Source organism: Cervus elaphus, chromosome 33 (genome assembly GCF_910594005.1).
Source record: "Cervus elaphus chromosome 33, mCerEla1.1, whole genome shotgun sequence".
NCBI classification, from domain to species: Eukaryota; Metazoa; Chordata; class Mammalia; order Artiodactyla; family Cervidae; genus Cervus; species Cervus elaphus.
Genome location: NC_057847.1, coordinates 2,808,772 through 2,835,733, shown reverse-complemented (window position 1 = coordinate 2,835,733; position 26,962 = coordinate 2,808,772). Strand labels below are relative to the sequence as shown.

The window sequence follows — 26,962 nt, the reverse complement described above, 5'->3', positions numbered from 1 at the left end:
GGGAAAGGTTGGTTTTAATTTCAATCCAAAAGAAAGGCAATGCCAAAGAATATTCAAACTACCATACAACTGCACTCATTTCACGTGCTAGCAAGTCAATGCTCAAAATCTTTCAAGCTAGGCTTCAGCAGTATGTGAACCAAGAAATTCCAGATGTAAAACCTGGGTTTTGAAGAGGCAGAGGAACCAGAGATCAAACTGCCAATGTCTGTTGGATCTTAGAAAAGCAAGAAAATTCCAGAAAAACATCTACTTCTGCTTCATTGACTATGCTAAAGCCTTTGACTGTGTGGATCACAAAAATCAGTGGAAAATTCTTGAAAAGATGAGAGTACCAAACCACCTTAACTGTCTTGTGAGAAACCTGTATGCGGGTCAAGAAACAAGAGTTAAAACCAGACATGGAACGATGAACTGCTTCAAAATTGGGCAAAGAGTAAGACAAGGCTGTATATTGTCACCTTGTTTATTTAACTTATATGCAGAGTACATCATATGAAATGCCAGGCTGGATGAATCACAAGCTGGAATCAAGATTGCTGGGAGAAATATCTACAGATATCTATGCAGATGATACCACTCTAATGGCAGAAAGTGAAGAGGAACTAAAGAGCCTCTTGATGAGGGTGAAAGTAGAGAGTGAGAACTGGCTTAAAACTCAATGTTCTAAAAACAAAGATCATGGCACATGGTCCCATCACTTCATGGCAAATATAATGGGAAAAAAGTAAAAGCAGTAACAAATTTTATTTTCTTGGGTTCCAAAAATTACTGTGGATGGTAACTGCAGCCATGAAATTAAAAGACACTAGCTCCTTGGGAGGAAAGCTATCACAAACCTATACAGCATATTAAAAAGCAGAGGTATCACTTTACTAACAAAGGTCCATATAGTCAAAGCTATGGTTTTCCATCAGTCATGTACAGATGTGAGAGTTGGTCCATAAAGAAGGCTGAGTGCTGAAGAATTGATACTTTTGAATTGTGGTGATGGAAAAGACTACTGAAACTCTTGGACTTCAGAGAGATCAAACAAGTGAATCCTAAAGGAAATCAATCCTGATTATTCTTTGGAGGGACTGGCTGCCACTGAAACTGAAGCTTCAGTACTTTGGCCATCTGATGAGAAGAGCCGACTCACTGGAAAAGACCTTGATGCTGGGAAGGGTTGAAGGCAAAAGGAGAAGGGGGCTGTAGAGAATGAGATGCCTAGATAGCACCACTGACTCAAAGAACATGAATTTGAGCAAACTCCTGGAGGAGCCTGTGTGCTACAGTCCATGTCATCACACCACTTAGCAAATGAACAGTAACAACAACCAAAGCTTGTTTCCACTGCTTGTTGGATCCCATATGTGAAGGTGAGTGCCTGACATCAAGCTTTTGATTGCAGTCATTCATTTCAAAGAGAGCTTCCCTGGTGGCTCAGACAGTAAAGAATCCTCCTGCAATGCGGGAGACCTGAGTATGATCCCTGGGTTGGGAAGATCCCCTGGAGGAGGGCATGGCAACCCACTCCAGTATTCTTGCCTGGATAATCCCCATGGGCACAGGAGTCGGGCAGGCTGTAGTCCATGGGGTTGCAAAGAGTCGGACATGAGTGAGCCATCAAGCACACATACACATTTCAAAGAAGTCCATCTTGAATAAACATATTCTTAGCTACCCAACTAGATGAAGAGATAACCCACCCATGAATTTCCGCTTTATAGAAAATCCACGAAGACCAGATAACTGACCAACCCTGCTTTCCACTTTCCCCTTCATGCACTTTAATCCTTGCTCTTATGTTTTAAATTCACCAATTGTGGCTGTTGTTCAGTTGCCTAGTCATGTCCAGTTCTTTGCAATCCCATGGACTGCAGCCTGACAGGCCTCCGGTCTCTCACCATTTCCAAGAGTTTGCCCAAGTTCATGTTCACTGCATTGGTGAAGCCATCCAGCCATCTCATCCTCTGACGCCCTCTTCTTCTGCCCTCAATATTTCCCAGCATCAGGGACTTCCCCAATGAGTCATTTTTCAAGCTTCAGTTTCAGCATCAGTCCTTCCAGTGAATATTAGGGTTTATCTCCCTTAAGATTAATTTGTTTGATCTCCTTGCTGTCCAAGGGACTTTCAGGAGTCTTCTCCAGCACCACAGTTGACTGTGGCTCAGATCATGAACTCCTTATTGCCAAATTCAGACTTAAATTGAAGAAAGTAGGGAAAACCACTAGACCATTCAGGTATGACCTAAATCACATCCCTTATGACTATACAGTGGAAGTGAGAAATAGATTTAAGGGACTAGATCTGAGAGACAGAGTGCCTGATGAACTATGGACAGAGGTTCGTGACAGTGTACAGGAGACAGGGATCAAGACCATCCCCATGGAAAAGAAATGCAAAAAGGCAAAATGGGTATCTGAGGAGGCCTTACAAATAGCTGTGAAAAGAAGAGAAGTGAAAAGCAAAGGAAAAAAGGAAAGATATTCTCATCTGAATGCAGAGTTCCAAAGAATAGCAAGGAGAGATAAGAAAGCCTTCCTCAGCAATCAATGCAAAGAAATAGAGGAAAACAATAGAATGGGAAAGACTAGAGATCTCTTCAAGAAAATTAGAGATACCAAGGGAACATTTCCTACAAAGATGGGTTCGATAAAGGACAGAAATGGTATGGACCTAACAGAAGCAGAAGATATTAAGAAGAGGTGGCAAGAATACACACAATTGTACCAAAAAAGATCTTCACGACCCAGATAATCACATTGGTGTGATCACTCACCTAGAGCCAGACATCTTGGAATGTGAAGTCAAGTGGGCCTTAGAAAGCATCACTACGAACAAAGCTAGTGGAGGTGAAGGAATTCCAGTTGAGCTATTTCAAATCCTGAAAGATGATGCTGTGAAGGTGCTGCACTCAATATGTCAGCAACTTTGGAAAACTCAGCAGTGGCCACAGGACTGGAAAAGGTCAGTTTTCATTCCAATGCCAAAGAAAGGCAATCCCAAAGAATGCTCAAACTACCGCACAACTGCACTCATCTCACATGCTAGTTAAGTAATGCTCAATATTTTCCAAGCCAGGCTTCAACATTAAATGAACCATGAACTTCCAGATGTTCAACCTGGATTTAGAAAAGACAAAGGAACCATAGGCGAAATTGCCAACATCTGCTGGATCATTCGAAAAAGCAAGAGAGTTCCAGAAAAACATCTATTTCTGCTTTATTGACTATGCCAAAGCCTTTGACTGTGTGGATCACAATCAACCATGGAAAATTCTGAAAGAGATGGGGATACCAGACCACCTGACCTGCCTCTTGAGAAACCTGTATGTAGGTCAGGAAGCAACAGTTAGAACTGGGCATGGAACAACAGACTGGTTCCAAATAGGAAAAGGAGTACACCAAGGCTGTATATTGTCACCCTGCTTATTTCACTTATATGCAGAGTACATCATGAGAAACTCTGGGCTGGATGAAGCCCAAGCTGGAATCAAGATTGCTGGGAGAAATATCAGTAACCTCAGATATGCAGATGACACCACACTTATGGCAGAAAGTGAAGAGGAACTAAAAAGCCTCTTGATGAAAGTGGAAGAGGAGAGTGAAAAAATTGGCTTAAAGCTCAACATTTAGAAAACTAAGATCATGGCATCTGGTCTCATCACTTTATGGTAAATAGATGGGGAAACAGTGGAAACAGTGTCAGACTTTATTTTTTTGGACTCCAAAATCACTGCAGGTGGTGACTGCAGCCATGAAATTAAGAGATGCTTACTCCTTGGAAGGAAACTTATGACCAACCTAGACAGCATATTAAAAAGCAGAGACATTACATTGCCAGCAAAGGTCCATCTAGTCAAGGCTATGGTTTTTCCAGTGGTCATGTATGGATATGAGAGTTGGACTGTGAAGAAAGCTGAGCACTGAAGAATTGATGCTTTTGAACTGTGGTGTTGGAGAAGACTCTTGAGAGTCCCTTGGACCACAAGGAGATCCAAGCAGTCCATCCTAAAGGAGATCAGTCCTGGGTGTTCATTGGAAGGACTGATGCTGAAGCTGAAACTCCAATACTTTGGCCACCTCATGCAAAGAGTTGACTCATTGGAAAAGACCCTGATGCTGGGAGGGATTGGGGGCAGGAGGAGAAGGGGACGACAGAGGATGAGATGGCTGGATGGCATCACCGACTCAATGGACGTGAGTTTGAGTAAACTCTGGGAGTTGGTGATGGACAGGGAGGCCTGGCGTGCTATCATTCATGGGGTCGCAAAGAGTCAGACACGACTGAGTGACTGAACTGAACTGAACTGAGGCCCTGTTCTAGGCATATTGTATCAATTATGTCAGTCCTCAAAGCAACTCTATGAGGTGGATACTTTTATTATCCTTATTTAAAAATAAGACTAGGGACTTCTCTGGCAGTCCAGTGGTTAAAACTCTGTGCTTCCAATGCAGTGGGTGCAGTTCACTCCCTGGTCGGGGAACTAAGATCCCATATGCTGTGTGGCATGATGAAGAAAATATTAAAATGGACAATTAAGTAAAATGAGACTAAATGACTCACCAAAATTCACATAGCTAGTGAGAAGCAGAAACAAAATTTAACAGAGATAGTCTGTCTGCAAAACTCTTCCTCTTAATTATTGGAAACTTGACCAATCAAAAAGGTAGAGAAATTGTAAATAGACTTGTTATTATATGAGTGCCTACCCAACTCATGCATCTTAATTGAAAATACATCGAACCTATAGCTTCTGCTTAAGGAAGGACTGGATCTAAGTAAGTGTTTTATATCACATGACTCTTCTCTTGGCTCTGATGATTGACCCAAGGATGGATAACTTCCTCAAGCGAGAGTGACCCTCTCCATTGCCTGGAAATAATCAAGGAGGTTTCCTCTCTTGGACACTGTGAGTTGGGGTGTGGAGTCAGATGTTGGTGAGTCTTTGAGCTATGTATAAATAGAGGAAAACCAGACAAGTTTCTGAGGAAAGATCTTTCCAAGTAGGAAGAACAACAAGGACAAAGGCCCTGGGACAGAAACACATTTGGCATGGTAAAGTAGCAGGAAGACCAGGGTGCCTGGAGTGAAGTGGGTAAAGAGGAAAGTGGAAGGAAGAAAGGACAGAGGGTCAGGGGTAAACCAGGTATCGTTTGCAGACATGATAGTGATCTTGGATTTTGTTCAAAGTATGATGAGAAGCCATTAGAGGGTTTGGTTAGGGAGAGGTAATCTGAAGCATATTTGAAAAGTATCATGAGGTGGCTTGGTTGGAAAACAGATGATGGTACACAAAAATGGAAGTAGGGGGAGGAGTTACGAGCATCTTGCATAGGTCCAGGTGAGAGATTCAGGCGTTTTGGACCATGTTGTTGTGGAGGTGATGTGAAATGATCTATTTCAAGATTGAGCCAATGGGATTTATTCTTGGGTTGGATGTTGCACATGAGAGAAAGAGAAGAGTTATGGATGATTCCAAAGTTTCTGGCCTGAGCAACTGGGTGAAATGTAGCCTACTTACTGAGAAGAATAGGAGGTGGGGAGGGGAGAGCCTATATTCACTTTTGGACATGCTAAATTTGAGATACATATTATTCTTCCAAATGGGTGATTGGATGTAGGACTGTAATTTAGAACTGGAGATGTATAAATCTTATTTCCTCAATTCTGAGGTACACATTTTCCATGTATTAATATCTCTGAAATAAGGATGCATCCTGTTATCAATGGGCGTCAGACAAGTGGAAATTGTGATTCAGTTATAATATCTTCTGACACCTTTTAGTAAAATCAAGAAAATAATGACATCAAGGCATATTAGATTTGATGAAAGATGTCATACTTGGGAGTTATGAGCATATTGAAAGTCACAGGGTTAGATGACATTACGTAGGGAATAAGTGTTCATAAAGAAAAGAGATGAGGAATAAGCTTGGGTCATTCCAATATAGAAAGGTCAGGAAAATAAAGAGCCTGATGAAGAATTTCCAGTCATGTAGGAAGAAACATGGGTAAATGTGAAAAACAAATTTCAATAATGAAGATGTGAGCAACTATGAACTTGCTGCTGCTGCTAAGTCGCTTCACTCGTGTCTGACTCTGTGCGACCGCATAGACCGCAGCCCACCAGGCTCCCCCATCCCTGGGATTCTCCAGGCAAGAACACTGGAGTGGGTTGCCATTTCCTTCTCCAATGCATGAAAGTGAAAAGTGAAAGTGAAGTCACTTAGTCATGTCCAACTCTTAGTGACCCCATGGACTGCAGTCTACCAGGCTCCTCTGTCCATGGGATTTTCCAGGCGAGAGTACTGGAGTGGGTTGCCTTTGCCTTCTCCGATGAACTTACTGGGAGCTCACAAGTGGTGAGGATTGATGACTGATATGAGATTTGGCCAAGTGAAGTTCATTTGTAACCTCTCCAAGAATGTCCTGGTAAGTGGTGGGAACAAAGCCTGACTAGTGTGGTCAAGTTGAGAACGGGATGGAGAAATAAAGGTAGAAACTAGAGACCACTTGAAAAAAAAATTGCTATACAAAGAGAGAGAGAGAGAGAAATGAGGGACATGCAGAATTCAAAGGAGGGTCTTTAAAGCTAGGATCCAGGTATATTTATAAGTTGCTAGAACAGATACAGCAGAGAGGGAAGGATGGAGGGGAGGGGAGGCAAGGACTAATCCCTGAATGGAGTCACTGATAGCTGAGGATGTGGATCCAGAGCTCTAGCAGGGAGACTGTCTACCTATAAGACATGGGAAGCTTTATCCACATTAACAGAAGAAAGAAAGAAGCTACAGACAGAAATTATGATGGTAATTTTCATGGCGAGAAGTTTCACCAGTTAGAGTGCTTCTGACAGAAGTAATACCTGGTTGTTAATTTTTTCCACCCTTAGTAAGTCTAGGGGTGAATGGGCTCAAGATTGGTGACTGGTACATGTATGTCTTCTAGGGTCACCTACCATCCCTCCACTCTGCTACCCCCTCGAGCTGGCTTTTCATTCTTTTATTTTTGGCTGCGCTGGGTCTTCCTTGCTGTGTGTAGGCTTTCTCTAGTTGTGGCAAGCAAGGGCTGTTCTTCATTGTCGTGCATGAGCGTCTCATCCAGTGGCTTCTCTTGTTGTAGAGTACAGGCTCCAGGTGCATGGGCTTCATTACTTGTGGCATGTGGGCTCAGGAGCTGGGGCACATGGGCTTAGTTGCTCCAAGGCATGTGGAATCAATCCCAGATCAGGGATTGAACCCATGTGCCCTACATTGGCAGGCAGGTTCTTATTCCCCATGCCACCAGGGACGTCCTATCTGGCTTTTCATCCTCAGGCCTATTGTATTCTGGGTACCAGGAGCACCAGGCGAATGGAAAGAACTATTGAGTGGATACTTGGTAGTGTACTTCAGGAATTCAGCCACATTCCAAGTGAGTGGAGCAGAGTCATCCAGTGCAGAGGTTTCCCAGGGAAGTACAATGAGGGAGAGGGGTGCAAGTGGTTAATTATGGGCAAGTGATATTCTGGGCTGCAAAATCTAAATTGGAAAAAAAAAAAAAAAAAAGTGAGAATGTGACTCAGGACTCCTAAAGGGGTTGAAGATCATTGGTATAGTTACTAGAGGAAGTGAACTAGAAAGACAAGATGTGGTGATCGAAGAGTCAGACGCCCACAGTTGTGATCTTCATGATTTGGTGAATGGAAATGATCAGGGTGGTTAACGGCTCAGGTGGAGCAGGAAGGAAGGGTGGTCCTGAGGAACTGAGAGGTTAGGGCACTGGATGAGTGATTCTTGTTCTTCAGCGGACATGAGAGGTGATGAAAAGGAGTGTGGAGTATGGCAATCAGAAGCAGACGATAGTATAGTCTTATAGTAAGGGCTTCCCTCATAGCTCAGTTTGTAAAGAATCTGCCTGCAATGCAGGAGACCCTGGTTTGATTCTTGAGTGGGGAAGATCCCCTGGAGAAGGGATAGGCTACCCACTCCAGTATTCTGGCCTGAAGAATTCCACGGACTGTACAGTCCATGGGGTTGCAGAGAGTCAGACACAGCTGAGCAAATTTCACTTTCAAAGAAGTTTGGGTTTTTGTTTTGTTTTCTTAAGTGAAGCAGAAGGAAAAGCGGTTTAAAAGTGACAGGAACAACTTCATGCCCTAAGATGTACATATGTGCGAGAATAAAAAGTGACTGATTTTTTCCACAGGGGACAACAAATTTTTCATTAAAATAGTAACATGAGGAGAATATTAAAAAATCAGTTGAAGATGTTTTGGATGATAGTCTATAAGTTTCAAAGGGTTTAGGTGCGGGAAACAGATGAGAAGTAGGAACCTAAATAACATTAGGGATAAGCAAAGCTTTAAGTTTATTCAACTTATCTATTTGTTGCTATTGTTGCTTGTGCTCTTGGTGTCATTGGCTAAGAAATCATTGCTAAACTCAATGTCATGAAGGTGAAGTTTTCTCCCATGTGTTTTTCTAAGAGTTTTATACTTTTAGTTCTTACTTTTAGATTTGATTAATTTTCAGTTAGTTTTTATATATGGTATATATAAGGCAAGGGTCCAATGTCATTCTTTTGCATGTGGATATCCAGTTTTCCCAGAATCGTTTATTGAAAAGGCTGTCCTTTCATTATTGAATAGTCTTGTCAGAAATCAATTGACCAGATATATGAATGTTTATTCTGGATTCTGTATTCTAATCCATTGATGTATATTTTCATCCTTTTGAAAGTATCAAAGTTTTGTTTACTATAATTTTGTAGTAGATTTTCCTATCAGAAGGTGTGAGTCCTCCACCTTTGTTCTTTTACAAGACTGTTTTGGCTTGCAGGCAGGTTTTTTTTTTTTCCATTAATTTTTATTAGTTGTAGGCTAATTACTTTACAATATTGTAGTGTTTTTTGCCATACATTGACATGACTCAGCCATGGATTTACATGTATTCCCCATCCCGATCCCCCCTCCCACCTCCCTCCCCACCCCATCCCTCTGGGTCTTCCCAGTGCACCAGTCCCAAGCACTTGTCTCATGCATCCAACCTGGGCTGGTGATCTGTTTCACCCTTGATAATATACATGTTTTGATGCTGTTCTCTCAAAACATCCCACCCTCGCCTTCTCCCACAGAGTCCAAAAGTCTGTTCTGTACATCTGTGTCTCTTTTTCTGTTTTGCATATTGTTATTGTTACCATCTTTTAAAATTCCATATACATGTGTTAGTATACTGTATTGATCTTTATCTTTCTGGCTTACTTCACTCCGTATAATGGGCTCCAGTTTTATCCATCTCATTAGAACTGATTCAAATGAATTCTTTTTAATGGCTGAGTAGTATTCCATTGTGTATATGTACCACAGCTTCCTTATCCATTTGTCTGCTGATGGGCATCTAGGTTGCTTCCATGTCCTGGCTATTATAAACAGTGCTGCGATGAACATTGGGGTGCACGTGTCTCTTTCAGATCTGGTTTCCTCGGTGTATATGCCCAGAAGTGGGATTGCTGGGTCATATGGCAGTTCTATTTCCAGTTTTTTAAGGAATCTCCACACTGTTTTCCATAGCGGCTGTACTAGTTTGCATTCCCACCAACAGGGTAAGAGGGTTCCCTTTTCTCCACACCCTCTCCAGCATTTATTGCTTGTAGACTTTTGGATAGCAACCATCCTGACTGGCGTGTAATGGTACCTCACTGTGATTTTGATTTGCATTTCTCTGATAATGAGTGATGTTGAGCATCTTTTCATGTGTTTGTTCGCCATCTGTATGTCTTCTTTGGAGAATTGTCTATTTAGTTCTTTGGCCCATTTTTTGATTGGGTCATTTATTTTTAAAAATATGGAACACTTCACGAATTTGCTTGTCATCCTTGCGCAGGGGCCATGCTAATCTTCTCTGTATCGTTCCATTTTGAGTGTATGTGCTGCTGAAGCGAGTACGCAGGCAGGTTTTCATAAGTGTTCATTATCAGGTTGAGTTCTCTTTCTAGCTTACTGAGTTTTTATAACGAGATGTTGGATTTTGTCAAAACCGTTTTTTTTTTTTGCTGTTGAAATCATCTCATGGTGAATTACACTTAGATTTGGATGGTAAATCAATCTTTAATTCTTGGGATAAATTCCATTTAGTTAAGCTGTGCTATTATTTCTGTATGTTGGTGGAATCCATTTGCAAAAAGTTGTCTAAAATTTTTTGCATCTAGTAATATGCTTGCATGTTGGTCTTTTAAGTTTTCTTGTAATGCCTTTTTCTGGTTTTGTCATTAGGATAATGTTAGGCTTATATAATGAAAATGTTTACTACTCTTCAATTTTTTGGAAGAGCTTGTGTTACTTCTTTATTAAATATTTAGTAGAACCAGAATCCACCAATGAAATAATTTGGTCCTGGAGGTTTCTTTTTTGGAAGATTTTTTTAAATGTGAATTTTATTTAATAGGTATAGTCCTATTCAGGTTATCTATTTCTTTTTGAGTGAGTATAGTAGTGTACAACTTTCATGGAATTAACCCATTTCAAATAAATTGTCAAATTTGTATGTATACAATTGTTTCAGGTACAGGGAACCCCTTTTCAAAAAGTTCATTTTACTCCACATTGCTTTTATGAAAAAACCTTTATATTACTACCCATTTTTGCTAACCAAAAGAAATCCCAAAGAGAATTTTTGCTTTTATGAAAAAGAGGCAGAGTGAAAATAGCGTTTAGCATTTGTTTTGCTTGTGAGCTGCTACAGAGGTAGACGGCACCCCAAGCAGCAAATGGCACTATGGAGTTCCTTCCCTGGGAACTAAATTCAGCATCTTGGCATCAAAGCACTGTAACTTTGGATTGCGTCTGTGAGTACCTGAGCTTTGCGGTGTAGTCTCGGTAGCTGTAGCCCATCAGGCTTCTCTGTCCATGGGATTTTCCCCGCAAGAATACTGGAGTGGGTTGCCCTTTCCTCCTCCAGGGTATCTTCCCAATCCAGAAATTGAAACTGAGTTTCCTGCGTCTCCTGATGTACAGTAAAGGGACTGAGTTATATACATATATACACACTCTTTTTCACATTCTTTTCCATTATGGTTTATCACATGGCCTGTATCTTTTAATGATTTGGAGTTAATTACATTATGATTTGACTGTGTGGATCACAATAAACTGTGGAAGATTCTGAAAGAGATGGACATACCAGATCACCTGACCTGCCTCTTGAGAAATCTATATGCAGGTCAGGAAGCAACAGTTAGAACTGGACATGGAACAACAGACTGGTTCCAAACAGGAAAAGGAGTAGTCAAGGCTGTATATTGTCACCCGGCTTATTTCACTTATATGTAGCAGAGTACATCATGAGAAATGCTGGGCTGGATGAAGCACAAGCTGGAATCAAGATTGCCAGGAGAAATATCAATAACCTCAGATATGCAGATGACACCACCCTTATGGCAGAAACTGAAGAGGAGCTAAAAAACCTCTTGATGAAAGTGAAAGAGGAGAGTGAAAAAATTGGCCCAAAGCTCAACATTCAGAAAACTAAGATCATGGCATCTGGTCCCATCACTTCATGGGAAATAAATGGGGAAACAGTGTCAGACTATTTTTTTGGGCTGCAAAATCACTGCAGATGGTGACTGCAGCCATTAAATTAAGAGATGCTTACTCCTTGGAAGGAAACTTATGACCAACCTAGACAGCATATTAAAAAGCAGAGACATTACTTTGCCAACAAAGGTCCGTCTAGTAAGGCTATGGTTTTTCCAGTGGTCATGTATGGATGTGAGAGTTGGACTGTGAAGAAAGCTGAGCACCGAAGAATTGATGCTTTTGAACTGTGGTGTTGGAGAAGACTCTTGAGAGTCCCTTGGACTGCAAAGAGATCCAAGCAGTCCATCCTAAAGGAGATCAGTCCTGGGTGTTCATTGGAAGGACTGATGCTGAAGCTGAAACTCCAATACTTTGGCCACCTCATGCGAAGAGTTGACTCATTGGAAAAGACCCTGATGCTGGGAGGGATTGGGGGCAGGAGGAGAAGGGGGCGACAGGGGATGAGATGGCTGGATGGCATCACCGACTCGATGGACATGAGTTTGAGTAAACTCCGGGAGCTGGTGATGGACAGGGAGGCCTGGTATGCTGCGATTCATGGGGTCGCAAAGAGTCAGACACGACTGAGCGACTGAACTGACTGACTGACATTACGATCTGAGAACATACTTTACACAAATTTGTTTTGCACTTCTTAAGAATTAGTTTTTCGGCTACTGGTTGTGGAACTAAAAGCTCAGGCTTCCTTTTCCGATTCCGCTGTCACCAGCTACTCCACGTATTCTGCCCAGGGTTTCAGCAGCATTCAGTCGACAAGCAGGAAGAGGCTCTTGCAGACCCCAATCAGTCTCATTTTCAGCCTCAGCGCCAATCCAGGCCGCACGTTCCTGTCCTAGTCTGGCGTCGTAGACGTCCACCACATTGGATGACTTTCTGAGCGCAGTGCGAAGTCCGGGTTAAGAGCGCGTGCGTGTGTGCGTGCATATGGCGGAAATCCCGCCTCTCGGCGTCTAGGGTTGGCCCTGACCGCAGAGGGTGCGCTTAAGGAAGAGACCAGCAGGATACAAGGAAACTGGAGAATCGGGAGGAGGGGCGAGGAGGTTCCTATTTCCCAAAGGCTGGGCCCGCGGAGACGCCTCAATGCAATTGGCTGAGCGTCGTGGGCCTTAGCCGTCGACCCGCCCCTCCGGCCGCAAGAGACGCCGGGATTGCAAGCACCGGCGGAGCCAGTGGCGGCTGGGCTGTGTTAGCACGCGCGGGAGCTAGGCGGCTGCGGGGCTGTGCCGTACGGTCTTCGTGTTCCGGGTGGCGAGGGTGCGGCGAGGGCGGCCGGCCGCTGGTGCGGTGCGGGCCGGGGTCGGGCCAAGCCGGGCCACGGCGGGCGTTGGCACAGCCGCTGGGCCCGGGCCTGCGCTGACCGCCTTCGGCGCGCGTCTCAGGCTGTCTTTTCATTTCCAAGTGATTGTTGTTTTGGATTTTTCTGCAGACGTGAATTTTGATTAATTTATTTCACGCATCAGTTGCTGGTCCGAGGTAAAGCGGATAATGCATGCTCGTGTCATTTGTCCTGGAGACATGGGGTTCCTGCAGTTTGTGTGTTAACCTTTTAGATTTAAGGGAAGGAAATGACATTGTGATTTGGTCTCAGTGACCGTCCATTCTCAAGGTCTTGCCCGTGTATAGACGCGGGCGAACCCCGTCTGTGAGTCTCTTACCTGGACTCGAAGTAGGCTTTTTCCTCCCTCCCTCCCTCTTTCTCCCTCCTCCTCTCACTCCCCTCTCCCCAGCGCTCCTCCTCTCCCTTTCTGTTCTTTTTGCTGCATTAAACCTTGTGGGAGGGACTTTGTAGAATTCTGAGGAGGTTTAGGTCTTCAATATTTCTGTTTTACTTGCAGGTTTTTGAAAAAATTTTTAGTGGTGTATCATTGATTTATGGTGGTGTTTGTGTTAGTTTCAGGTGTACACAAAGTGAATCAGGCATATACATATGTGCAATCTTTTTTTAGATTCTTTTCCCATACAGGCCATTACAGTGTTGAGTAGAGTTCCCTGTGCTCTAGAGTAGGTCCTTGTTAATTGTCTATTTTATATGTACTACTCAATCCCAGTCTCCTAATTTATCACCCCTGCCCCCTCATAAGTTTATTTTCTACACCTGTAACTCTATTTTGGTTCTGTAGATAAGTTCATTTGTAGCTTTATTTAAGATTACACATATAAGCAATATATGATATTTGTCTTCCTCTGACTTCACTCAGCATCGGAATCTCTAGGTCCATCTATGTTGCTGCAAATGGCATTGTTTTGTTCTTTTTTATGGCTGAGTAATATTCCTTGCTTGCAGGTTTCGCGACTGGGAGGAACTCGGGAAAGATGCCTTCTGAGTCTTTTTGTTTGGCTGCTCAGGCTCGACTTGACTCCAAATGGTTGAAAACAGACATACAGGTGGGCTTTTGACAACCTTTTTTCTCTTGTGTTCCTACCTACATAGTTACATTTCTGGTTAACCCTTTCTGAAGGTTATATAAGGGCATGCTGCCTTATTAGAGAAGCAGGTTTATTTTCTGTAACTCAAAATGTACTTTTTATTGTTCTTTTCATAGAGTGTGTGTAGCTACATTTTAATTACAGTTATTTATAAATGCACGAAACTTGAGATAAAGTTATACAAAAATTTTTTCTTTTTTTTTTAAGAGGTCTGTATCATTCTTAGCCATACCTTGGTGACAGATTAGTGATACTTTTTGAGATGTTCAGTTAATTATGTGGTAGAGAAGTGACACACAGAAACTCAACTCATTTTTATGGGATTCTGTGTTTGTGTTTCTGGAGAGATGAGTTCAGTTGAGCTGTTTGTTTTTATTTGTCACTATTCTTAAGAGGAGTGCTTAGATTTTTGTATCAAATGCATGTGAAAACAAAATGTTCACCATACTTTTTCTAATATTATTTTTTAAGATAATTGCAAACTTACTGAGAAATTATCAATAAACAGTAACAGGAATGTTTCTGTAGTCTGTTTTTTTATCCCATTACTTTTGTTTGCAAATGGAAAAACTGCTTTTGTAACTTGCTATTGCCCTCAGAAATTGCTGAAATAATTTTGCAGTGTATTTGTGTTCTTTCTCTCTTCCCTGATGTTAACTATTTTAAGTATTTCTCAAGTAATCTTAACCTTGTTTAAATGCAGTCTTATGAACTGTATGATGCAAGTCATGTATTCTGTAAGCAATTGATCTTAGACACTTGAAGTGAAGCATTATTACCCCTCTTAAGTTTTTTTTTTTAATATTTATTTATTTATTTGACTGCCCTGGGTCTTAGTTATGGTATTTGGGACTTTTAATTGTGGCATGTTAACTCTTTAGTTCCAACATGTGGGATCTAGTTCTCTTACCAGGGATCAGACCAGGGCCCCCTGCATTGGGAGTGCAGAGTCTCAGACACCGGAACCCCAAGGAAGTCCCTAAATTTTTTTAAAGTGTTGAGTATTAGTTGGTCGCAGACCTAATGTTAAGAACTGTGTTGTGGATGATGGAACTGTTATTAATGGCATACTGTTAGATAAGAAAATCAAGAAGAATTGGGTTAAGAATTGGCGTAGTAGTAACTTTTTTTCCCCAGCAGGGTTGGGGGAGGTGAGAGATGAATAATTTTTTATTTATGACATCCAGACAAACTGACTTGAAGAATTGTCTTTATATAAAACTTAATTGAAGTAAAGAACTTTACCTCATGAAGTTTCTTTTTTGTTAGCAATCATAATCGAATAACTGCTTAATATGAATTTTAGCATCTTGATCTAAAATGAGTTTAGAGACCTGCCGACGGCCTGCGGATCTGCCATCCTTTTGAGTGCGCCGTGTCTGGTTCATCCAGAGTCGAGGCTATGAAAAAAGTAGTTCAGCAGCTCCAGCTGGAGGCCGGGCTCAATCAGGTGAAGGTTTCCCAGGCAGCTGCAGATTTGAAACAGTTCTGTCTGCAGAATGCTCAGCATGACCCTCTGCTGACTGGAGTATCTTCAAGTACAAATCCCTTCAGGCCCCAGAAAGTCTGTTCTTTTTTGTAGTAAGACGAATCTTGGCAAGGTTTTCCAAACCACTTTTCATAAACCAGTGAATATTCAAAGGAAAGCCAGATTTGAAGCCTGTACAAAAGCCTCTCTGTAACGTGCTATACTATACAAACTTCTACTTTTGTCAGTCCTTAATGTCTGCCTCTGAATTTTCTGTTTCACAAGGGTAATTATTTTATATACACTGATGGCAGCATACAATAAAATACTTAGTATAAAAAAATGAGTTTAATGTTGAGTTGAGTGCCAGTGATGAGTCAGGCAAATATACATGTTAAAGGAAATACCACTTATTCCTTCAAGTGCTTACCATTTTACCTTTGATTTATTTAGTGTAATATAAAGTCTTTGGTGCTTCTTAGACGTTTGAGTACTATACAAAAGTCTTCCAAACTCCTAGGAATAAGTGATAAGAGTTAGGTTTTGGATTGTGCATCAGAGGCGAAATGTGGTATGGTTATTGAAGCTGTGAGAAAAATGTGAAAATAGTGTGGAAAAAGTGATTGCTGATCTTGGTTTTATACAGTTTTTCCAGTGTTGCTTATTAAGTGTGAGGAATGAATGTTGTTTTACCCTAAGGAATTTGAAAAGACCCTGATGCTGGGAAAGATTGAAGGCGGGAGGAGAAGGCGACGACAGAGGATGAGATGGTTGGATGGCATCATTGACTCAATGGACATGGGTTTGGGTAAACTCCGGCAGTTGGTGATGGACAGGGAGGCCTGGCGTGCTGTGGTTCGTGGGGTCGCAGAGTCGGACACGACTGAGCGACCGGACTGAACTGAACTGAACTGAAGGAATAACTTAGACGTAGTTTACTCTTTGGAATCCTTCCTGAAGACACATGCTGTGGATGCAGGCCTTATGCTGACAGGTTTTACCCTTGTCTAGTTGGGGGTGTCTCTTCCACCTGGAGTGAGAAGTGTCCCATTCTTTAGGTAGGACTTTTGTATCGGGAACAGGATTGATACCAGGTTAATGAATAGTATGTGGGGTAGAAACATGTTTTTTAGTCATAAGCTTTAGCAAATGTATTTTCTGTGGCTATTTCTATTTGAAATGCCCTTGAGGTTTTTAGTGATTTTTGAAAGGAAGAGTTTTTGGAGACTGAAAAGTTTTAATATGTACATATTATTGAGGATGAAAAGTTTTAATATGTACATATTATTGAGGATATAGACACTAATCCTAGACTTTCTCCATCAGAGATATTTAGATGCCTCAAGCCTGGGCCCTTGCAACCAGTGGAGTGCCCGTTACATGGCAGGCATGTATCTGGTTTTTACACATATGATGCTTCTTGTTTCTTCAATTCTCTTTCCTGGTTGTTGTGTGGAGTTCCATTGTCATAGTTTCCTCCACAATTCTCTTGAGGAAGCAACAAAAAAGAGAGCTCAGAAGTGTTTGTTACATTTGTTACATAATCACTGCCATTACCATTTGTATATTTACAGTAAAATCCTGTCTGTAGTGATTGGTAGTTTTTTTGGTGAACCAAAAAGTCAATTAAGGGAAAGAACTGTAAAAATAGTACATAATCCCTTAAAAACATTTTATTTTTGAAAGATATATGCATACTTATTTTCTAGTCTTGATGTAAGGTTAAAGGTGTGTCTTGGAGCATGGGGTCAGGAATGGCATTATCCTGCTCTTTTTTGCATAAGCTGTACTCCGTGATTCTCCTCCAGTTTCTGTTTTTGGTTCTTTGAAGTGAAACATGAAATTAGATATGTGTGAAGCAATTTTTAAAACTTTTCATTTTGAAAGATTAATAGACTCACAGGAAGTTGCAAATGAAGTAGAGGGACTGTATGCTGTCATCCCAGACCCCCTCAGTGTTACAGTCTTAGGTAACTTTAGTACAGTGCTAAAACCAGGACACTGACATTGGTGTAATGTGTGCCTAGTTCTGTGCCGTTTTATCATATGTGTCTATTTATGTAACCATCCAAATTGAGATCCAGAAGTGCTCCATCTCGCTCCTGCTGTCCCTCTGTATGCGCCCTTCCTCTGCCGTCTCTGACCCCTGGCAAGCACCACTGTGTTCTCCATCTCCATAATTTTGACATTTTGAGAATGTGATGTGGTATGTGACCTTGTGAAATTAGCTTTTTTCATTCGGTATAATGCTTTTGAGGCCCATCAAAGTTGTTAGGTATATCAGTAATTCAACTCAGATTAAAAATTTCTTTTCTTCTAATCATCAATTTAAAGTGATTCAGCATAATAGTTAGCGTTTAAAATGAAACTCATCACTTTATGCTTGGAAGTACCAGTAGATTAAAAAAATGTAAACATGAACATCTTGGTAAATTCTAATCTTAGGTACCTTTTTCAGTTGACAAATAACATGTAGAAATAAAAGAATGTTGTAGGGGCTTCCCTGGTGCTCTAGTGGTTAAGACTGTGCTTCCAATGCAGAGGTCATGGGTTCAATCCCTGGTTGGGGAACTAAGGTCCCACATGCCAGATGGCTTGGCCAAATTAAAAAAAGAATGTTGTAAATACGAGCTATTTGCTTGATTGAAAGGTAACTTACTAGATTTTCATAATGACTTTTTGTATTTACTTTCATTTCTGTAGAATTGGTAGCATTGCTCATTTTTTTTATTCTTGAGTTTGGTTATTTGTATCTTTTCTGTATTTTGGATGTATTTTGTCAGATTTATATATTAGTCTTTTTTTAAAGAACTAACTTGTAGCTTTGGGTCTTGGAAAAGACTAATAATAATTATAAAGGAAAAGAGTTTATTATCAGACTTGGGGACAACAAGGCCTTAAGTAGAAGAAAACTGAGTAACATATTTAAGGCACCTAAGAAAAGAAAATGTGAGCCAAGGATTTTATGGTCCAGCAAAACTATTTTTCAGGTAAAAAAGGACACAAACTTATCAATGAGCAGGAGCTCAGAAGATATTGTTTCCATGAGTCCTTCCTGAGGAAGTGAATAGAGACTAAAGATGAGATGTTTAGATGAGTGAATGACTATAGATTAACATGAAGCCTGGTGGTTGGTGTCAGACCTATAGTTATGGATAGAACCCAGAGTAAATGAGTTTTATAGAGGAGGGAACATGGCATGTAACAGTTGTATGCTTAGACATAGTGGATTAGACTAGAACTCTTCTGCAGTGTCTAATCTAGTTAATCCTGTGCATTGAAGTTTTTACTTTAGATCCTCTATTTTTCATCTCTAGAGGTTCCATTCCAGTCCTGATTTCTGTCTTCCATTTTACTTGTCATCATGTTCATATTTTCCTCTGTCAGTATATGAAACATCTCTATAGTGGAGCTTTTAACATTCTTGTCTGCTAATTCCATCACCCCTATTGTTTCTTTGTTTATTTCGAGTGATTGATTTAATCATTTCTGTTGATTTATTGCTCTGGTTATGGGGTATGTTTGCATGCTTGTTAATTTTTTTTATTGAATGTAATACTTTGTAAATAAATATGTTATTCTGTGCTAGATTTTGTTTTATTCTCTTGAAGAGCTGTAGTTTTGTCTAATATGCTTGTAAATTACTTGGAATCAATTTGGTTTTTTCAAAGATTGAGCCTAAGGTTGGTTTGGGCTGATCTAGCACAGCCTTTAATCTTGGGCTAATTTATCTGCCTCATTAAGGCAATGTCCTTCTTAGGACTCTGTCTAATGCTTGGTGTGTTGAGAGGTCTTTCTGTTCTGGTTGGTGGAAACAGGCTTTTCCTAGACCGTGACTATTTATTGGGGTTCTGCCTGCTCTTTTTTAGTGCTGCTTTGCCCATTCTTGGTGGTGTTCTCAAGCCATACCCAGATCAGTACCCAGCTAGAGTCTCAAGGAGGCTCCTCTGTCCAGCTCCAGAAATCATTCTCTCTGCAGCCAACTTCCTCTCCTGTATTCTTGTCATTTTGACCTGCTTACGGGCAATCTGCTCCTCCTTTCAGCAAGACTTCTGGGTTCTGTTTGGGTTCCTCTTTTCTGTGCTACAGTCTGGAAGCTGCTTCTGGGCATTAAGCTTGGGCTCTTACTTCATTGTTGCCCTTCACGGGAATCACAGATCACATTGGATCTTTTGCCCAGTGTTGGAAAACAGTTGTTTGATATATTCGGTCTGGCTTTCTACCAGAGATGTAATTACTAAAGAAGTTACTTCTTCACAGGTGGGAGAACAGGCCTTCCCAATCTGATCTCATTTATTGGCATTTTAATTTTAGGTTTGCATTTTTTGTTTTAGAATTTACACATTTTTGTATGACTGCATTTCACTGAGGTGTAGTTATGTTTAGTAAAACGCATGTGTTTTAAAGACTTCCTTATTCATTGTTTGACAGGCCTGGCCCCTTGTTGCTATGCACGTGCCTTCTCTGGTTGCAGCGAGCAGGGCTGCTCTTGGTTATAGCGCATGGGCTTCTCGTGGTGGTGACTACCTGTTGTAGGCACAGGCTCTGGTTCCGCGGGCTCAGTGGTTGTGGTACATGGGCTTGGTTGCTTCATGACACATGGGGTCTTCCCTGAACAGGGATCGAATGGATTGAACCCATGTCCCATGCATTGGCAGGTGGATTCTTAACCACCGGACCACTGGGAAAACCCTAAAATGCATTTGTTGTAATGTTTAGTTTGAAGTGTTTTGGAAGTTTGCTTAACTGCCACATTAGGGACTTTTCCGTAGTTTCTAGTTCTCTGTTGAAATTGTTAATGATCTTTTAATTGCCTGGACACATCAAACCTTGTGCAATCTTTTTTGATTCCTCCACTGCATCTTCCTTTCTCTCTGGATTGGTTCCCCAGCATGTCTGTGGGCCACCCTTCTCTTCCTGGACTTAGATGTAATGTCACACAACGGGGCGTAGGTTTTGGCTTCCCAGCTACCTGCCATGGAGCTGTGGGTGACAGTCTGGAAAGTGGGGGAGAGCAGAAGCTCATTCTCCATGAGGTGAACATTCTCCACTTGGTAAAGAGAGGTAAGGCAACTGGCTGTTTTAATCTCCCCCTCCCCCCTTCCTTCCCCTCTTTGGCTGGTTCTGTGGTTTCTTCTTGCAGACTTTGGTGGAGAGCCCCACTGCCTAGTGGATGTGCCTGCAGCACATTTTGCAGTGGGCACTAGTGCAGTAAAACAGGAGTCCGCAAACTTGTTCTGTAAAGGCCCAGATTGTAAGTATTTCTGTGGGCCATATGTTGTCTGTACCAACTGCTCATCTCTGCTGTTGTCATGGGGAAGTAGCTACAGATAGTACATAAAACAAGTGTGTAGTGGTAGGCCCCAGAAACTTTATGGATACTGAAATTTGAATGTCGTGATTTTCATGTGTCATGAAGTATATTTTTCTTCTCTTGATTGTTTCAACCATTGAGACATGTAAAAGCCACTCTTAGCTTGAGGGGTAAGAATCATAAAGTCAGATTGTGGGCCAGATTTGGCCTCTGAGCTGGGCCTTAATTTGCTGACTTCTGTAGTAACTTGCTATGTCCCCTCACTGCCCTGGGCTGGTACCTTCCAGGGAACGTGTCACTGCTTTAGTCCATTACTTAGGCTTTCCTTTTTAGGGCAAAGTCTATGTCTGTGTTTCTGTTTTCTGGATCTACTCTTGATTTGTTTATGCTGACTTCCATTTTTATTTATTTATTTTTTCATTTTTTTAGTTATGTAGTCCTATCTTACCCATTATTATTTTTGAGTTCTATGTATTGTATGTGAAAAGTTGTTGTGGTCATTTGAGGCCCTGGATAATGACCTCTTCTCTAGAGAGAATCTGTCAAGCTAGGGACACTAGTGACTCCAGGTTACTGTCGAGCAGTATGGAGCTGTGATGATTCAGAGCGGGGCTCCTGCCACTCTGCTTGCACTTTACCCGTGCTTCTGTGTCTGTGGCCCTTGGCGGTTCTGGTCAAGGTGTGGCATGCTTACAGGCTTCTCCCCTGTGAGGACCAGGGCTCCATCCTTCTCAGCAGCTCCGCTGAGCTCTGCTTGGTCTCAGCTCTGCTTGCAGAATTGGCAGGTGCCTCGGGAGGCAGTCTTCAGCCCCTTGGGCTGTTCTTCTCCCCCGGGTCTTAGGTTTGCTTTTCCTTGCTGCCTGGATATCTTCAAACAGATATACTTTATGTTTCCTTGTGACTTTTCCAGAATTTGTTTCTTTCTAGAATTTGTTGTTCTTAAATTTTTTTTTGGAATTGATAGGTTATACTGTGTTCAACAGGTGTTTAGAAGGTATTTTTCTGCAAGGCTAAGAAAAAAGCTAGATATCTTTATAGTCAACTGCAAATATTTGAACAGATCACATTTCAGAAATATTTTAAAGATAGGAAAAATAAATATCTAAACTATAAGTTAATCAAAGTGCCAGTTATTTCATTGGGCACATTCTATTTTGAATTATATTGCATAATCACACAGTTCTGAAGTGATCATGTTAATAGATACCTTCAAGAACCTCCTGCCCAATTCTGTTTGGTGTTCAAATATTGTAGCCCCTCCAGTGGCTCCCCCAGGCCTCCTTACTGCACCTGTTGGTTCATATTGATGAGAAGAAGAAAAGCTGGAGAGTTTGGCCTCTTCCCCCAAACTCTGATGACCTTGGTGATCTTGGTCAGGTAATTCAACTGCTAAGTTTTAGTTACTGTCCCTCAAAACTGGCCCTGTTACTACTGCCTGCCTTGTTGGCTTCTTTTCAGGATGAAAATGCCTTTACCTGTTATATGTAAGAGCAAATTGGCAAAGGGTCCTCAGAATGAATTAGAGGTATCTGGATTCTTTATGAAAAAAGTTAAAATTTAAGAACTGTATTGTTACCCATTGGGAACGTTTTTGTGAATTAGCTGCTGATAAGGTCAGGATATTTCTTTTTAAATTTATTTTTGGTTGTGCTGGATCTTCATCGCTGCTCGGACTTTTCTCTAGTTGTGGCAAGTGGGATCTGCTCTCTAGTTGGGGTGTGTGGGCATCTCGTTGTGGTGGGTTCTCTTGTTTCGGAGCACAGGCTGTCGATACACTCAGTAGCTGCTGCTTCTGGGCTCGAGAGCACAGGCTCAGCAGTTGTGGTGCATGGGCTTGGTTGCTCCGCGTGACGTCGGGTCTTCCTGGGTCAGGGATTAAACCCATGTCTCCCGTATGAGGATTCTTTACCACTGAGCCAGCAAGGAAGCCCCGAAACAAGCTATTTATAGACTGTTGTACAAATACCCTTAAACTGACAAATTTAAGTGAGTTGTATTGCTTGTGGATGCTGTTTCTCCAGTGCCATGATTGTTTCCCAGTTTTTGCTCCTTGGGATCCTGTGCTTTCCTCCCGATGCCTTCGAATGCTCTCCCAGGGGCTTCGTCTCTGCCTTCCACAGTCCAGCTCTTTCAAGCCCTCCTCCGGGGAAGCTTGCTTTGTTGCCTTAGCAGAGTTCCCCCTTCCTTGAATCCTTCCAGATGCCTGAATCACTGTGGTTTGCATGGTGGTTACTCACATTCATGTCCCCGGCTCCGAGGAGGCTTTTACAGCAGTGTCCCTCCAGATACCCAGTTTCTGCCTTCCACATAGCTTCTGCCCTACCCCCACCCTTCCCAACACTACTAAAGTCATGAGAGAAAGAAAAGATGATTCGATGATTCTTGTCTTCCTATAAACTGGGCTCCTCGGCCTATTCTGTAGTAACTGTATCACCCCAGCCACCCTTGGATAGTCCTCTTGGGCAGTCAGGGCTGACGACCCTGCCTCCTTGGGTGTGGGCATCTTCTCCAGGTCTGCAGCCCATTTGCTGGTGACTTCCAGGTTTGACTCTCTAGCCTTGAACCCTCTGCTAAGATTGAATTTGTGTTTGCAGTATATGTGTGTGTGTGTGTGTGTGTGTGTGTGTGTGTGTGTGTGTGTGTGTATGTGTACGCATATGTGTGTGCACGGGGAGAGGCTCTCCATGTTCATGTTCAGTAGTTGCTGCAAATCTCAGTGGTCAAAGCTGAGCTAATTCTCTCATTTTGATTCTGTTCTCTACCTTGTTTTTCACATCTGATCTGTCCCGTTTGATCTGAAGTGTCTTAAATGCTCGTTTTGTCTTGACTTAGGCTCCCATGCTGTTTTCTCTGTCTTTGGTTTCTTCCTCTGTCCTTGCCCACTGCTCTGGCACTGCGTTCTGACTGGATGTGTGGTGATTTACTTACTGGAGCCCCGAAGGTGGCATGTGACTGCCCGAGCGCAGCATGCCTGGGCTGCTGAGACTGGCCTTTGTCTGATTCCCAGCCTGTGTGGCCACGTGGGCTGGCCTGAGCCCAGGGACAGGTCTTGGGTGCCTCCTCTTGCCCAGCTCAGCAGACGAGCCAGACCTTTCCATCCTGTTAGAACAGCAGGGCCCTGAATGTTTGTGGCTCACGTTTTAGGAAGTATTTACTTCTCCCTCTGCCAGTTAATACTTTGGCCAACAGTCATATGTTTTGGTCTTGAGTATGTTTATGGCAGTTGTCTCATGAACAAATATGAGTGCTGAGAGAAAGTTGTTGCTTCTCTGAGAACTGAGTCCCTTTCCAAATTGGTTTTCTGTTGCTCTGTAACACGTCACTGACCAGAAAACATATCAACTTAAAACAGCTCCCTGTACCCTCTCCTTTTCTCTATGAGTCAGGAGCCCGGCCATGGCTTAGCTGGGTCTTCTGCTTCAGGACTCACAGGCTGCAGTCAGGGTGCTGACCAGTTTGCATTCTCATCTAGGGTTTTACTGGCGTCCTTGTTGGCAGAATTCAGTTTTCGGTACTGTGGGACTGAGCTGTGGGCTCCTAGGAGACACCCGTCTCCACAGGCAGCTCATGGCAGTGGCTGTGGAGAGCGTCTCTTTTGGACGGTCCCATCCTCTTAAAGGGCTTTTACCTCACATGACCCTCGGAGAATCTTCCTTTTGATTGACTAGAAATCAGCTGATGTGAGACCTTACTTATATATGAGAAATTCCTCCACCTTTGCCACAGAAGGAAACCTACTCCAGCTGTGGTGTCCTGTCCTATATTCAGAGGTCCTGCCCAAACTCAGAGAGAGGATTACACAGGATGTGTGTGCGCCAGGGGGTAAGAATCTTGAGGCCATCTTAGCTTTGCCTGCTACACATTGCTTGGGTAAAACTGAGATGCTTAAAAAAATGACTTGTACAGTTTAGGAAGGAGAGAACTGATAAGGCTTAGGGGAGATGTCTTGAAAATCTAGAAGAATTGTGTACTAAGATTGCTCAGAAAGTGCCCTTCAGTTCTTGGTGAGTCTGGAAATAGTGAATGCTTCATGAGAGTGGTGTACGCGGGATTGATGACAAGAATCGAGTTAGTGGACTTGTGAGCAAAGAAAAGGCCCTGGCCTTCCATTGAAAGATGGGCAAACAGATGTGTTTGTTTTAGTGTAAAGTGTCTTGTCTGTCTGAGAGGAGGGTTTCTGCTGTACCTGCAGTTTTCAGAATGGATGCTTTCTCTGGGTGTTCACTGTGCCCTGACCCTTGGGCCATGACTGCTTACTCTGGGAGACCTTTTCTGACTCCCAAATGTGGACAGCCAAGAGCACTTTTTGTGAGAATGTTATTTTGTCTTTGAATATCAGTATGGACTCATGTTTTTATTTACTATTTAAGTCTAAAATAGTTGTTATATATTTTGTTGTTCAAAATTATTCTTAATTTGGCCAGTGGAGGAGTTCCTATCAGGCTTTGAGCAGCTTTTTTGGTGCAAACCTAAACATTACAGGCTCACTATCAAAGTTATATTTGGATTAACCTCCAGGTTATTCAAGGGTGAAGTGTAGTTTTCTTAATAACAGGTTAACTTGCATTTACGGTAAACTCAAAATCTTGCTTTCATTTACCTCTCCTGCCTTCTACCCATGTTCCCCCTTCCTATATGTGATCATATTATTTGTGACTGGCTTATCTTTCCAGAGCATATGCCCACATGTGTCTTTTATCTTGTATCTTAAGCAAAACTTAGTATGTAAGATATTATGCATGGTACCTTGTTCACTTAACTGTGTACCTTGGGACAGTTTTCATTAAATGCTGAATGACTGAATAGTAAGTGGGAATGAGATTTTTTTTTTTTTCATTATTCTTTAAGAATTGCATTGTGAGTGTGATCACTGTGAATTTATTTTATTTATCATTACCAGCTTGCATTCACAAGAGATGGACTGTGTGGTCTGTGGAATGAAATGGTTAAAGATGGAGAAATTGTATATACTGGGACAGAACTATCACAGAATGGAGAACTTCCTCCTAGAAAAGGTAAGGGCCTTTAACTAATATTTTTCATTTTTTGAAGACCTTTATAAATTGCATTCTGTAGAAATTTTGGAATGTGCTATATGGACAGGAGTGTGCCTGAGTATAACTCTGAAGTTTTGTTTTCACTTTGGAAATGCCTAGATGATAATTAATATTAGGTGCTTTCTGAATTTCGTTGTTCTACCCAGATTGAAGGCCTTTTAATTGCAGAGCCACCTGCTGTGGTGTCCTTCCTCTGATGTCTCATTTGCAGCTTCTGGGAACTCCACTTATTGTTTTTTTCTCTAAGTTTTGAAATATACCTTGCTTTGGCTAACTATAAATTGTGGTTTTTATGAGGTTGAGTGGAAATAGTATTCTGAAATTTTTCTAGCATGACTATCCTGTGCGTGTGTGCGCGCGCGCGCACATGCGTGCTCAGTCGTGTCTGACTCTTTGCGACTCCATGGACTGTAGCCTGGGAGTCTCCTCTGTCCATGGGATTTTCCAGACAAGAAGACTGGAGTGGAGACCATTGTTTTCTCCAGTGGGTCTTCCTGACCCAGGGATTGAAACTCTTGGTTTCATGCATTGCCAGGCAGTCGTCTCCACTGCACTGCCTGGGAAACCCCTGTGACTTTCCTGTGGGAGTGCATAAAACACTTTTTGGAAGCCTTTGGCCTATGGACTTTTATTGTATTTGTGCAGGGAAATGTCAGTGAACACTCATGTTGGGCATAGGGTTATGAAAATGCAGTGAGGTCAGTTGTTCTTGACTTTGGCTGTGAATCAGAATCACTCTTTAGGCGTTAAAAAGAAATGGATGCTTGTACCCACTCCAAAGCTATAGAACCTGAACTACCCTACTTGAGACCCACTGCTGAAGTTTGTTAGTCCTGCTGTTTGAAAATCATCAGGATGGATAAAATATTTTTAGAAAGTAGTGGGACTTCCCTGGCTGTCCAGTGGATAGGGCTTCACTTTCTGATGCAGGGGGTGCGGGGTCAGTCCCTGGCTGGAGAGCTGCATGCCTGCAGCCCAAACCAAAACATAAAACGGAAGCAATATTGTAACAAATTAAAGAAAGGCTTTAAACATGGTCCTCATTAAAAAGAGAAAAAAGAGAGTAGTTACTTTTCATAGAATGAATTAGAATAGTGTCCATATTGAAAATACATTGGAAAAACAATATAAC

At 42.0% G+C, this 26,962-nt stretch overlaps 2 protein-coding genes and 1 non-coding gene across 6 annotated transcripts in view; 2 read left to right on the top strand and 1 right to left on the bottom strand.

Annotated features, from left to right (window-relative positions):
• Window positions 1–9,807: 9,807 nt before the first annotated feature.
• LOC122688840 lies at window positions 9,808–9,914 on the bottom strand. The gene has a single exon (XR_006339585.1). It is a non-coding gene; the product is annotated as a U6 spliceosomal RNA (small nuclear RNA).
• Window positions 9,915–12,720: 2,806 nt separating this feature from the next.
• HERC2 (HECT and RLD domain containing E3 ubiquitin protein ligase 2) overlaps window positions 12,721–26,962 on the top strand; it is a 239,225-nt gene continuing 224,983 nt past the window's right edge. For 2 of the 4 annotated variants that reach the window (XM_043894733.1, XM_043894734.1), the window contains exons 1-3: window positions 12,751–13,037; window positions 13,849–13,949; window positions 25,674–25,788. In XM_043894733.1, the coding sequence (XP_043750668.1) occupies window positions 13,878–13,949; window positions 25,674–25,788 (187 nt within the window). In that variant the 5' untranslated portion in view covers window positions 12,751–13,037; window positions 13,849–13,877. Of the gene's footprint in view, window positions 13,038–13,848; window positions 13,950–25,673; window positions 25,789–26,962 lie in introns of all 4 variants that reach the window. The other 2 variants (XM_043894731.1, XM_043894732.1) reach the window with 2 other exon arrangements.
• On the top strand, window positions 14,720–16,215 carry LOC122688656 (guanine nucleotide-binding protein G(I)/G(S)/G(O) subunit gamma-5-like). Its single transcript, XM_043894802.1, has 2 exons — window positions 14,720–14,728; window positions 15,322–16,215. The coding sequence occupies exons 1-2, from the start codon at window positions 14,720–14,722 to the stop codon at window positions 15,571–15,573; spliced, it is 261 nt and encodes an 86-aa protein (XP_043750737.1). The 3' UTR covers window positions 15,574–16,215.